General features: G+C 39.9%; 1 protein-coding gene and 2 long non-coding RNA genes across 3 annotated transcripts; all 3 read right to left on the bottom strand.

Moving 5' to 3' along the window:
* Positions 1–218: 218 nt before the first annotated feature.
* On the bottom strand, positions 219–2,595 carry LOC125485341. Its single transcript, XR_007264098.1, has 3 exons — positions 2,501–2,595; positions 1,630–1,731; positions 219–547 (listed from the first exon to the last, which is right to left on the bottom strand). It is a non-coding gene; the product is annotated as an uncharacterized LOC125485341 (long non-coding RNA).
* A 2,191-nt stretch (positions 2,596–4,786) lies between these two features.
* On the bottom strand, positions 4,787–7,592 carry LOC125485340. Its single transcript, XR_007264097.1, has 2 exons — positions 7,072–7,592; positions 4,787–5,465 (listed from the first exon to the last, which is right to left on the bottom strand). It is a non-coding gene; the product is annotated as an uncharacterized LOC125485340 (long non-coding RNA).
* Positions 7,593–8,465: 873 nt separating this feature from the next.
* Positions 8,466–12,219, bottom strand: cdkn1bb (cyclin-dependent kinase inhibitor 1Bb). Its single transcript, XM_020530543.2, has 3 exons — positions 11,292–12,219; positions 10,770–10,909; positions 8,466–9,216 (listed from the first exon to the last, which is right to left on the bottom strand). Exons 1-2 carry the CDS (start codon positions 11,770–11,772, stop codon positions 10,785–10,787), a joined length of 606 nt encoding a protein of 201 aa, XP_020386132.1. The 5' UTR covers positions 11,773–12,219; the 3' UTR covers positions 8,466–9,216; positions 10,770–10,784.
* Between the last annotated feature and the right edge of the window lie 350 nt (positions 12,220–12,569).

Raw genomic sequence — 12,569 nt, 5'->3', positions numbered from 1 at the left:
ATGCTTGAATACACATATGCGTAGAGCTGCCTCCCAAAAGTTGGGAACAATAACTTGCATTTACAAACAACAAGAAATTTGATTTGTGAAAGAAAGGGGGAGAGAAAACTTTCATGTTTAAAGTCGGTTACATTTAGAATGACTGACATTTTCCGCAATGAATAAAGACCAGAATTTAGGTTGCAGTGCGTATGTTTATTGTTTGCTCCCGTCCCCGCTCCTGATACGTAGCAGCAAACTTCTCCACGCCCTCCTATTAACTGCGATCCCATTTGGGAGAGTAGCACTTCACAATTAAATGTCCAACTATCAAGTTCCAAGTAGGCCAACTTTCCAATATTTTTATTATTATTTTTGCTTAAGTATTTGAAATTCTTTTAGATTAATTACTATGGGTTTATTGGCCTTAAAATTAAAAGTTCGTTCTATTTTGAATGAGGGACGCGTGGAGGCTCATGACACATAATGCCTGAATTTTGAGACCGGAGACTCTCCAGCTGGTAACTCGAGGCCTCATTATGACAGGGCTTGGAAAGCTGAACAGCTTCTGAGGAAAGAGAAATAAAAGATTAGGCCGCTATTAGTATCGCAGAGGTCTTCGGGTAAATTAGTTTTGTGTTTAAGACGCGGTTCAGATTAGGGTTTGGAGAACTCTAGGATCAGGGCTGGGGTCAAGGGATGTGATCTGGATTGGGGGAATGATTACATGTGAAGTTAGGAGAACTCTGCTTTAAAGTAAATGTTGTAAAACGTTTTATGGGCTTCCCGGTAATCCCAAAACCTGATTTTTCCTGAATGTAGCTAACTCTGCTTCATAGCAGATTAACTTTGAAATGAGTGCCTGAAAGAGCCGATAGCCCCTTTATTGACATGTGAAAGGTCTAATGCCTGCCTCAAGCATGTATGTATTTTTCACTTAATCAAGATGGTGAATTCCTGGCCACATTTGGGGGTGCTCAGTAGGCCAGTTAGCACCCGAAGAATGGGCGCTACATCTTAAAAGAAAAGTTTGTTTTTCTAATCAACCTGCTCAGATGTTATTATTACACCTTTGGAACAGGTGGGGCTTGAAAAGCAGTGATTGTAACACCAGGTAACCTGCATAAGTCAAATATCCCATTAATGGGTCAATCAACTTCCCCACTCTGCCACTGCAGGAGAGCATCTCCTCCATTGACCATAAGTGTAACGAACGATAACAAAAATCTATACAGTTTCAGAATGTTATTAATTGCCTGATCTCCAAATGAGATCCAGTTAGCTTAGTCGCCAGACCGTAAAATCTGTAGCCTGGCATTAGCAGTAAGCATATTCGTGAAAACCGCATCGGAACAAGTAGTGAACCCATAAATGACATTATCATTTTCAACAAGCGACTACTAGACGCTATTATTACTGCAAAACTCCGCTCCTGAAATATGGTAGCGTGATAGTAGTGTGGGGGCACGTGACTTCATAATGCAATATATCAAATCTGAGACTTCAGTCGACTCGGAAGTTCGTAAGGGTTATCACCACCTACGTATCAATGGATACCCAACATGCTGGACTCCGATCTAACCTATTACTAGATTGCTTCTGATTAAAACTGACACCACTGCTACCTCTGATTTGTGTAACACGCCTCACCTTTTTCCAATAATCACTGCTTTTCCCTTGGGCACGTATAGGTTTTTGCTTCAAAGGTCATCGTAATGCTCTTTAATTGCGTCTGGTTGACCAGCGTTCTTCCTACATGAAAAGGACAGATGGGAGTTGTTGAAAAACAACTGTTCGTATATTGTTACTATATACTGCTGCGCATTTATATGAAATTTTTAAAAAAAGGTAACGGCGATTAAAAACTTTGTCATCAAAGTGCAAAATTCAGCCAGATTATAAAAGTTCACTTAGCCCAAATTAACTGATCAGAAAAGTTGCAATTAGCTAGACGGATCGACAACGGAAATTGTTCAAATATGTCTTACAGTTGGTAAGTAATGCCTTAATCGAGAAGTTCAAGAGAATCCTAACTAGGCGTTTACCTTGATTGGCTACTAATGTATTCTTAACATTGACAATCATTCTCGAAAGTGTGCATTTCAAGTTGTGCTTGCTCTAGCATTTCGTTGGATTCGTATTAAATAGATTTGAAACAAACTTCTCGGTTTTCTTTCCTCAAATAAGGAAATATAAGAATATTTTGCAGTAGTTTTTTTTCCCCCTGATTTAGAATGAACCAGAAACAAAACAAAACCAAGGAAATTGCTTCAGAGATAGTAGGAACTGCAGATGCTGGAGAATCTGAGATAACAAGGTGTAGAGCTGAGAATATGGTTGCTGCTATCTGTTCTCTGGAATTTACGTAGACCAGTGATGCTTTAACCGCAACCATTTTTGAACAATAGCTTCCTTGGTGTGTTCCCAAGCCTTGCAGCAATGGAAAGACCTACTATTAACCGAGTGAATGTTCTTTTTTTATAAATATCTCTGAATACGTCAATTTAAAAATATTACAAACCTCTGGAACAGGTGGGGCTTGAACCGGGCCTCCTGGCGCAGAGATAGACACCCCACCACTGTGCCATAAGACCCCCTATAATCAATAGTAGTTACATGCTCATCATGAGGCCAATTTTCATTTCAGATTGTATTATCATCTGCCATGGTGGGATTTGAACTCGTCCCAGAATATACTGATGCTTGGAATACTTGCCCAATAATTACCACTACCCTCCTCAATGTCTCTTTTTATACCCTTGGAGTGACAACGTTATCTTCACTTAAACCTCCAATTTCTTCAATTCCAAGTGTCCAAAACCATCCCAATCGCTCAGGAATGCAAATTGATTGCGCAAAGATTTCCCAAGTAAAATGGAAATGGAGTAAACCGGTACAAAAGAGCCGGAAAACCTTGGCGAAAATTCATCCCTAAACACATTGTGAGAAACGGAAAGTTAGATTCAGTTTTTATTGTAGAAATGTTAGACATGTAGTAATTGATATTTCGTGAGTAGGGCAAATATTTAAAACGGAAACTGGTTCTCTGCTACGCATTTGTTGATTTTATGTTTACAAGTAGAGACTGGATAATATTTGTGTGGGGAGGGAAATGTTCCTGATGTCTGTCGGTAAGGAGGCTGAAAAACGCGCAGAGCTTGTGGAAATATGTGCGGTAAACAGTAGAGTGTTGTGCATTCACTCTAGAACTGAAAGTCGTTTAATGTTATACAAATGCACGGAAGAACAGTTGAAGAATGTGCGTTTTTCAGAGGTTAAGTAAGTGATGTGATTCTCTTTTCGAACTTAGTCATCTTCGTTTCTTTGAGGATTTTTTAAAATCGCAGTTGCCACTTTTAATGTGGTTTCCAGATGGATTATGTCAGCCAGTGAATAGCTGGATGGTTTACAGTCATCGAAATCCTAATCTACTAAAAACAAACTAATTAGATTGCTCATTCACTGTTGCTGATGGCTTCATCCACGTCGATGATCCTTTAAATTTCGTTACATAAACTGCAACAGTGAAACAACGATGAGGTCTGATGGATTTTTTGTCTGTCTTTCGACAATGTGAAATTGGCTCGTACTGTCTCCAAAAAAAGTCGCATTTATCCCGAATATCACTCAATGGCAATGAGGTTTACACTTAGTGACAGGCTTTCAGATTTGTAAAAGAAGTCTGCCTACTTAGAATTAGTTCACTGGGGCAGTTCTTGTGAAGTTACGGCCGTCACCTAAATGTCATATTTATTATTTACTAACCATGGCCGATCAAAGGACAAGTGGTGGCACTGTAATTTTTCATTCAGATTTTGCATAATACGGTCTTAAATGGTGTTTAAACTAGTTATAGAATCCAGTTTGGAAATATGATTCATTCATAGATGGACAATATTCTTTGATGTTCCATTGCATCGACTTGGAATTTAAAAAGCACCCACACGATAAACTAATAACTATCAATATGAAATATCATTCTACGTGAGGACATAAGGGAAAGGACATTCTATCGGATTCAGTAAGTATGAATACCTAATTTACAGCACAAAAAACCAAGACTGACGCACGAGCGAATCTTTTTTTCGGAATGAGAATAAATTCAAAAGAATAAATCCCATCCGAAAATATGGTACACAATACGATGTTAGGACACATTATAGTGTTACTACTATCAGATTCGTTTTAAATTGGGCGATTGTGAATATGGAAGATTTTTTTTACGACCTGTCACAATCTTGTCGGAAACAGCTTTCATCACTCCAGATATTTCCTTTCATTTTTTTTAAATCTTTGAGATTGAAATGGAAAAGGTGTGTAGTTATAATTCATAATTTATTGGGCAGCTATTTTATTTCCAAGCGATGATTTTACTCCCACAATTAGATCATATGATCTTTGCCCCAGCCTGGGAGCATAATGCACCTTTAATTCGCCTCCTATTGTATGGATTTTAAAATATTTATACGTACGCCATTAGAAAATCAGAAATAGACGAGTCAAGCCTAAATAACGTAAATGTCTTGAAACATTGACTGCGTGACCAAATAAGAATAAATTATCAATATAACTTTGTTGTCTGGGGGAAAAATCTTCCTTCGTTCCTCGTTCTCTTAATTGATGATTTAATAGCAATCTTCATCTCTGTCCCATACCCATTAGATAGCATATGTCTGAAAAATCGTATCTGCGCTTTATTTCCATAAATGATGGTGTTGAATTGAGTGCGTATGATTGATCTCTAATTTGACACGTTAATCCTCCGAAAAAAAGACGTAACATCACTCATCCCTTGAATTTCGAAATACTGGTTTAGAAATAAGGTTTTTATTTTAGTATTAACGTATATGAGTCATTACCGGTAACCGAACGGGATACATAAGGAACAACTATGCACGTTAAAGAAATCTAAATTCCATTCTCTAATCAACCAACGATCCATGTTCAATATCTCACTGTAATTGAAAGAGTCCATGTTTGTATTTATTCGTCTGGATCTTCCTACATAACTGTTCAACAATCTTGGATGTAGATGGTATTGAGAGACCGGTCTGGTCTTGTCACCCAAGGCATCGTAGCAGCTCACTTTTTTTCTGCTCCATCTGAAATTAAACCTTCAATTCATCCCAGCCTTGGTTCTCCGTGGCTTTTGTCCATCCAATCCCCTGAAGACATCCAATTCTGTAATATTATTTCAATCGATCCTCCAATCAAACCATAATTCTTGTAATAATCATTCTGGATTGTTTTGTGTTACATCTATCTGCCACTTTTCTCCGGTGTCCCTGATGTAGCCTCCAGCCTTTTATCAGAATGTCCTTGTACCTGTTCAATTTTCACAATATTTGATTCTCCAATTTCACCCATGTGTCCGCCATTTACCCATTCCATTGTAAATGTTGTGCAAACACTTGCTTCACATTCCGAATAACTTCGTTTATTTTTGAAGAGTGACAATGGTGAAGTGTATGCAAAATATGCATTATCTGCAAAAATACATGGAGACACAGGTGTGTAAACGAATACCGAAACACTATCACTGCCAGGGTCATACACAATGTGTGGTCAGGTGGCGAAACACTCTAATAGTATCATGAAAACAGAGCTAAATTGGATGTCCCGATATTGATTCAACAAAAAAAAGTTAATATTCGGCAGGGTCTTTAGTTCAGATAAATTAGTGATATTTGGTTAAAGTACGCATGATCTGTAGAGTGTTTTATTACATGGAGATTATAGTTATTAATTGGCGCCAGATTTGGAGAGCCGACACGTTCATATTTTAATATCGATTTAACCTTACATTTTTTTAATCAAAGATAGTAAGAACTGCCGATGCTGGAGTTAGAGATCACAGTGTGGAGCTGGAGGAACACAACGGGCTAGGCAGCATCAGAGGAGCAGGAAACCTGACGTTTCGGGTCGGGTGTTCAGACCGATAGGTGGGACTTGCATCAGGCTCTTTTGGCCCAGAGATAGGAATACATGTCAAGCCATACTTGTCCACTTTGATATTTTCTAGTCAGCCAGTTCAGTGCTGTTATTATACATCTCTAGAGCAGGTGGGATTTAAACCCAAGCCTCTTGGTCCAGGAGGTAGGGATATTACCACCATGCTATAAGAGCTCTGGTTGCACGGTAGTCCAGCTGATTTATAGTCATAAACCAATTAGCTAGTCAATAGCGTTAGAGGCAGATATTAAGTATTCCATATCTCACTAATGAAAGGTGCAAACTGCCTCTGCCCCTCCCAAACTATTTTTCTCTTTAAGTGTGCAGATGAGTAAAGCTCACAACAATCGTCATTGATTGAGTGAGGGATTCAACTGATTTGGAATTCTGATTGATACTTGAATACTTCGCTAAATTTGAATAGATGGTTTACCAGGCGTTCTGATTGAAGTGCCTTGCAGGATGTGATCATATTTGATCGCCTCAATTGTGTTTGTGTTAAACTCATGAAAGGCAAGTAGTGTATTCACATAAGTGACCAGATTACACCTGGAGACAGTAGAGGAGGTATCCACATACGAGTTCTTCCTCCTATCTGTATTGGCAAGTTTATACAAACAGATACTTTTAGTGCATGCTTCTACAAATGGAGCTACAATTTTAATTATGTTGCTTTTTTTAAAATAAATTTCACAAGAGCACACATTAGCGAGTCTCAATCCAATACGTTGTCAGAGTGATGAAGACGGCGTAAAAGTAGGTGGTAAAGTTAAGTTTGTTTACCGTGGAAAGTATCTTGAAAACTAGTCATCAAAATATGTTTACTCACGTATACTTAAAAAAATATAGTATTTAGGATGTAGATACTGTGGGGGGGGGAAGAAAGAAGAAAGAAACAGGAAGAATCAATATACCCCCTAAAATGAACAGTCCTACTATAAACATGGTGATTGCCTTGCTGAGGCCTACACGGAGAACTGTTAAAGATGAAATACAGTTCAGTCTCCGTTTCGCTGCCTAATATTTATTGCTGGCTGAAGTAAAACGTGTTTATTATAACTAATTACAACATAATTACTGTGAACAAAATTACTTTTTAATAGTGGGTTTTTTTTTCTAAAATGAGAACAAACTACTTACCAACGTCCCCGCTCTTAAATGACAGCATGAAGTGACCGTTCCAATGATTGTTTTTAAATACTGGCAATTCATTTAGTCACTGGGCAGCAGCTGTGAAACATGTGAAGGAACGTAAAGGGTGGATGGAGGCCATCTAAACCTGTCCGCCCTGTAACATCACTAAAAAGGTCGGCTCCGTACTGCACTCTGTAGAAAATCACATTTTATTCACACTTCGATGTTTTAAACGCGCTCCTTAAGACTTTTTTTTAAAAATATAAAGAACGCATTCCATTCCGCCTACATTGACAGCACTAATTTGTGTGTTCATTTTTCTAAATTCGAGCAGCCGTGCCGTTGCAAATATATCATTTCGGTCTAACCGCTGCAAGAGAGAGACCAAAAGGCAAGTGAAGGTTCCTATTTTTTGGCGCAGCTTTAAATAGACTTCGGGAAACGGTTATTGTCGTTTTAAATATGAATTCAAAAAGTTGGACGACCTCTCTCCAAGCCGCGTGCGCGCTCACGACGAGGACACCGCCACGTGTTGATTGACGTTATTCTCCTCCAATACGATCCTGCCATTCCCAACCGTTCGTTTCGTCTTGCCGAGCGCGAGCCAATGCGACGGAGGCTACGGGGCGGGGAAACAGTGTTTGAAAGGAAAACACAGCCCGGCGCGCGCTGACGTTGGAGCAGCTCGCGCCCTCATTGGCCGCCACGCCGTGGCGTGCTTTTTTTGGTACTCGAGCTGTCAATCACCTGCAGAGTTCTAGCCGCCCCAGAGCTTGAGCTCCCCCTCTCCCACACACACTGTAGCTGCTCCTGGGAGTGTCTGGCTCCTACTTAGCGGGCGATAATGTTTTACAAAGCTATTGTTTTTGCAGCTACTGTTATTTTTTAAAAAAAGGCTTTCAAAAGCATTTCAGCTCTCTATTGGTTGGGGGGGGGGGGGGGGCGTTGAAGAGAGGGTAGAGGAGGTAAGCGTTCTGATAAGCTGTTGTCAACTCCCCCGCCACGGTAAATCCCCTCTTCAAAAAATCACACCCAAGAAGCTGTGTTTATTATTTTAAAAAAATAATAAAGGTCGCATTTATAAAAAGCAACGGTTTCAGACTGCGGAGAAAACCCTTACAATGGTAACGCTTTTGTAAAAATATGAAACATTAAACATTCTGCATCATTTCTGTGACTAGGTGTAGCTCGCATCAACACAAAAAGTGCGCATCATCTCGAAATAAGAACCACACTTACAATTACGGAAGGCCCGAGATAATTTTCAAATCATTCTACAAACCAAAATATATCTCTCCTTAACTAAAGGTAGCAGCACTAGCAACTTTTAATGGTTTCTTGAGCATTTGCAACATGTGAAGTAGCTATACTTCTTTTAAATTGTAAACTATACACACGCATAATGTACGTTTTTCTTTATTGGAAATCAGGATGCGGGACAAAGTCAGCATCTCTTCACACGTTACAAAACAAAAATGAGAAATATATCCAATATTAAGGCAGAAAATGGCTCAGGACGCTCTCTCTTTCAAGCATAGCCTTATATTATGACAGGCAAAAACGGATGGGAAAATCTACAATAAAGCATTTACAAATGCACATGAAAAATGCCACTTTGGCTTAACGGAAAATTATCTTCTAGATTCCAAAAACATCAATTCTTTATAACATAAATAAGTTAGTATAATTTCTCAGTGTCTTTACAAAGTTATGTACACAGGTACATTTTAGATTTTTTTTATTCTTTTAAACATACAATACACAGGTATTGTAACTTTGCAGTTTCTAAACTGCATTGGAAAACTACACTGCTACTATTCAAGTCATACATTTTCTAAACTCTTGCGTTTTAACAGTTTCCCACTTCCTCCCCTTCACCCCCCCCCCCCTCCCCCCCCCGCCCAAAAAATGATTTATGTGCTACAAAAAAAAAACTATGTACACAGGTAGTAAAAATCAGCCAAGTGATAAAGGAAGAACCTAATTGCACAGCGCTATATCCACTCTAAAATTGGCGGTTTAGTGTTCACAAGTTCAGTGCCTGGGCTCTCCTCACTTGGAGAGATAACGATATGTCTGTCTCTGAGGAGATCATCCTCGCTTCATCAAGCACTGCCATGGATGACCAAGAAAAAAAAAGGATCTTCATACCTAACAAGGAAAAATATGAAGTAAAAGATTAATACAATGTTTGGTAATTATGTATCATTGGAATTACTTAAAATGCTATTTGGCATAGCTACACTGATAATTTCAACTCAGCTACTGATTACAGGGTACAGTTGGCAAAAGGGTTAAGCAATTGGTTATTCAACTGGACGCTGAGTGAACTAATACCATTAGTGCTAAGACTTGCGCACAGATATGATCATGTTATTATCATAATATTTCAATATTTGATTTAAAATCTAGCAGCTGGATAAGGTACATTGTCTGCATGGAAGTAAGCAAAAAATCCATTACAGTCAGCATGGTGGGACTTTAGACACAATCACATTTAACTAGTTGCCATAATTTTCAAATGCACAAATATGTATTATTTGGTATTCCAATATAATTAGCATTGGTGCGTCCAGGCCTTTCCTTTAAAAAGCAAACTGATTTGCTGTCTAGTGGGGGGGCGGGTGGAGTTGGTGTGCTTGGCAGCACTACCTGAACAGAAAGTCACCTAAATAGGTTTATTAAAGAGTTTTTGGATCTGACTAGTTAGACCTACCAATTTAAAGAAAAATCACCAACTGCACAGGGCAATATATCTGTAGTCTAATTAGGATGTTTTTAAAATCTCAGTACAAACACACCTTGTGCTATCTGAAACTGATACAAAAGACAGTTATTTAGCATACACAATACTTCACAAAAGTAGTGAACAATATTTTCAATGCACGACTTTGACTATGACTACCAATGTGGACAAAGCCAAGAAATAAGCATCATCTCCATTAAATTTTAATTTGTTGAGACTAGCCATGTAAAAAGTAGCTTCCCCACCACACCCCTTGGTTGTATATTAAATCTAAAAAGAGTGTACACTACATAGTCCCTCCTCTCATATTTTACTACAACTTATAAAATCATAGGGGAAATCAGAGTCCCAAAATGAGAAACGTTAAAATATATTTGCCATGCAGCTACTCTACAACCTTGGACTCTACCCCAAGTGTAATTTTGAATGCTGCTTGTACATTAGCTGGGAAGATAAAGAACAGCTTGCTCCTGTGATCCGTTTTTAATCGTGATTATTTCTTGTTTTATTATATTAATGTTGGAAGTTGGCGTAAAAGGAAAAAAATGCCCATTGTATAAAGCCTACAAAGACACACATTACAGTTGTGGTTGCGCACTCCCCCGCGTAATGTACTACGTTTTCGCAGTCAGTCCTGTGACTTTATTGACAAGACTTGGGCAAAGCAATCTACCGTATTGTGGAGGGAAAGAAAGGACACCCAAGATGTTTGGATACTTGTGCAGAACGCTACAGTGTATCTGGTTATTTGAAAGCAGCTGGAAATAATCACCTGTGCATACGTGTCGTTCAGAAAATATAGCAAAGAAACACGAGTGACATTACAACCCTGTGTACGCTTTCAAACCTGGGCCAGTGAGGCCGATTGGTTCATGCAGTATAAAGTCTTGTTGCTACCTATGTTATAAGATATTTTGGGAGGAGACAGTCAATTGAAAAAAGGTACATAAAGAACTACCTTGTCACTTTTGCTTTATGTTTGATGCCCGCTCGAAATCGATTTCTTCGGCGTCTTCTCTAATGCATTTATATTGGGAGAATTTGCTGACCAGTCTGTCTCCGTCGCTGTGTTGATTCTTTTTGCTTCTGGAAAGCCATCTATAATCAAGAAAAGCTAAATTAAAATTTGAAAATCAGGATGATGGTATATTATGGGGGTCACTCCTTAATGAAGGTTCGTCGTGCTGATGGGTATTAGTCAACCACATCTCAAGCTTGTTGAAGGGGAAAAAAATGCCGTTTGCTTCATCTTTGTAAAAGGCCTTTGAAGTTGCAGTATCCTTTTTCAAACGTAGGGGAACTCATGCTTAACCCCAAACAGACCAAGAACTGCACGATTTTAAAAGCAGGTCCGCTGGAAATAAATGAGTAAACCACTGGTTGGCAGTGAAGGCTTCTTTTTGCGCGAAAAAAAAGGTCAGAAAGGTCCGTTTGAAAATGGATCCTGCAACTCCCAATAGAGTACATCTTTGTCACTTACCGACTGACGCAGCTCGTTTTCGGGGACTACAGCATTGCTCTTTTGAGTCCGTGAAATGTTCAGTTGTCTCTTTAACCACGTCCTTTTGCTCTGAATTCGCTAAGTGTGTGTCCCCTGAATTTCCCTGAGCCAGAGTTCCTACGCAAACTATCGCATGGTTCCCGTTCACATCCATACTGCAATCGGCTGATGACACTTGCTCCCTGGGAGAACCCCAGTAAAAATTAGGCACATCCTTGCAATCCACGGCTTCCCATTTGTAATTCCCATCCAGCGGCTTGTCCCTCTCGAAGTCGTAATTCCACCTCCGCCTGTCCTGCTCGCGGATCTCCTTCTGTTTCTTTTGTAAGTCTCGGTTCAACTCGTCGTGGTTTACGGGACCGAAAAGATTCCTGCAGGCTGAAGGTTTTGGGTGCCCTCCTTGCTGAGCTGCCATTCTCTCCAGCGAAGGGCTACCATTAGAAATGCGTACGTTTGACATTTTTTTTTCCCTTCGTACCCCCTCTCGCTGCAAATCGTCCGAAGCCTCACAGACAGCAGAACTGCAAGGTTACACGATGTAACAATATCGTGCAATTCTTCAGAAAGCTGCAAAGCACAGAACCACAACAAAAACGCCAACAACAGCAACAGTTTACAACCTATCGCTCGTCAAAACTGATTCTAGTAAGGCGGAAAAAAAACTGGCTTTTTTTTCAGTTACCCAATATGGCGAAGGAGGCTGACGAAGAGGAAACTGAGTGACGGACAGGGAATTTTAAAAAGAGAGCACCCTGCGATTGGCCGAAGTGAAGCTGCTCCGCCCTTGTCCCGCCCTCAAGTGTAGGGCTGGGACTCGGGAACGAGCTTGCTCTAGGCTGGGAGCGACCTTGTAATGATCTAAAAACGTTTTGTTTATTGACAAGCAATCTCTCTCTTCTCTCCCCCTCCCTCCTCGAAGGGAGAGTGAGAGGTAGGCGCCTGTGGAGAAGTATTAGCGAAGCGTGAAACCTACTAAAGAGGAGTCAGCTCGTAGCGCCATCAACCCGACAGCCGCAGCAAACACAGCTCTCCCGCAGCAAACGTGAATACTCCTACATATTGCATCACTTAGATTCATTGAAGTGACTTTATACCGACTATTAGGAACATAGAAAAAAAAACACATGACATCGTAGGAGTGCATTTGGTCCATCGTTTCCGTACTAGACGGATAAACGCCATCCAGCCTCTATCCCAGCTTTCCAACTCTTGGTCCGTAGCCCTGGACGATAGGGCAGCTCAAGAGCACATCCAAGT

The sequence above is a fragment of the Rhincodon typus genome, chromosome 18 (assembly GCF_021869965.1).
Source record: "Rhincodon typus isolate 14 chromosome 18, sRhiTyp1.1, whole genome shotgun sequence".
Lineage (NCBI taxonomy): Eukaryota > Metazoa > Chordata > Chondrichthyes > Orectolobiformes > Rhincodontidae > Rhincodon > Rhincodon typus.
The sequence above is the reverse complement of the archived record's forward strand: the minus strand, read 5'-3'. Positions and strand labels throughout refer to the sequence as shown.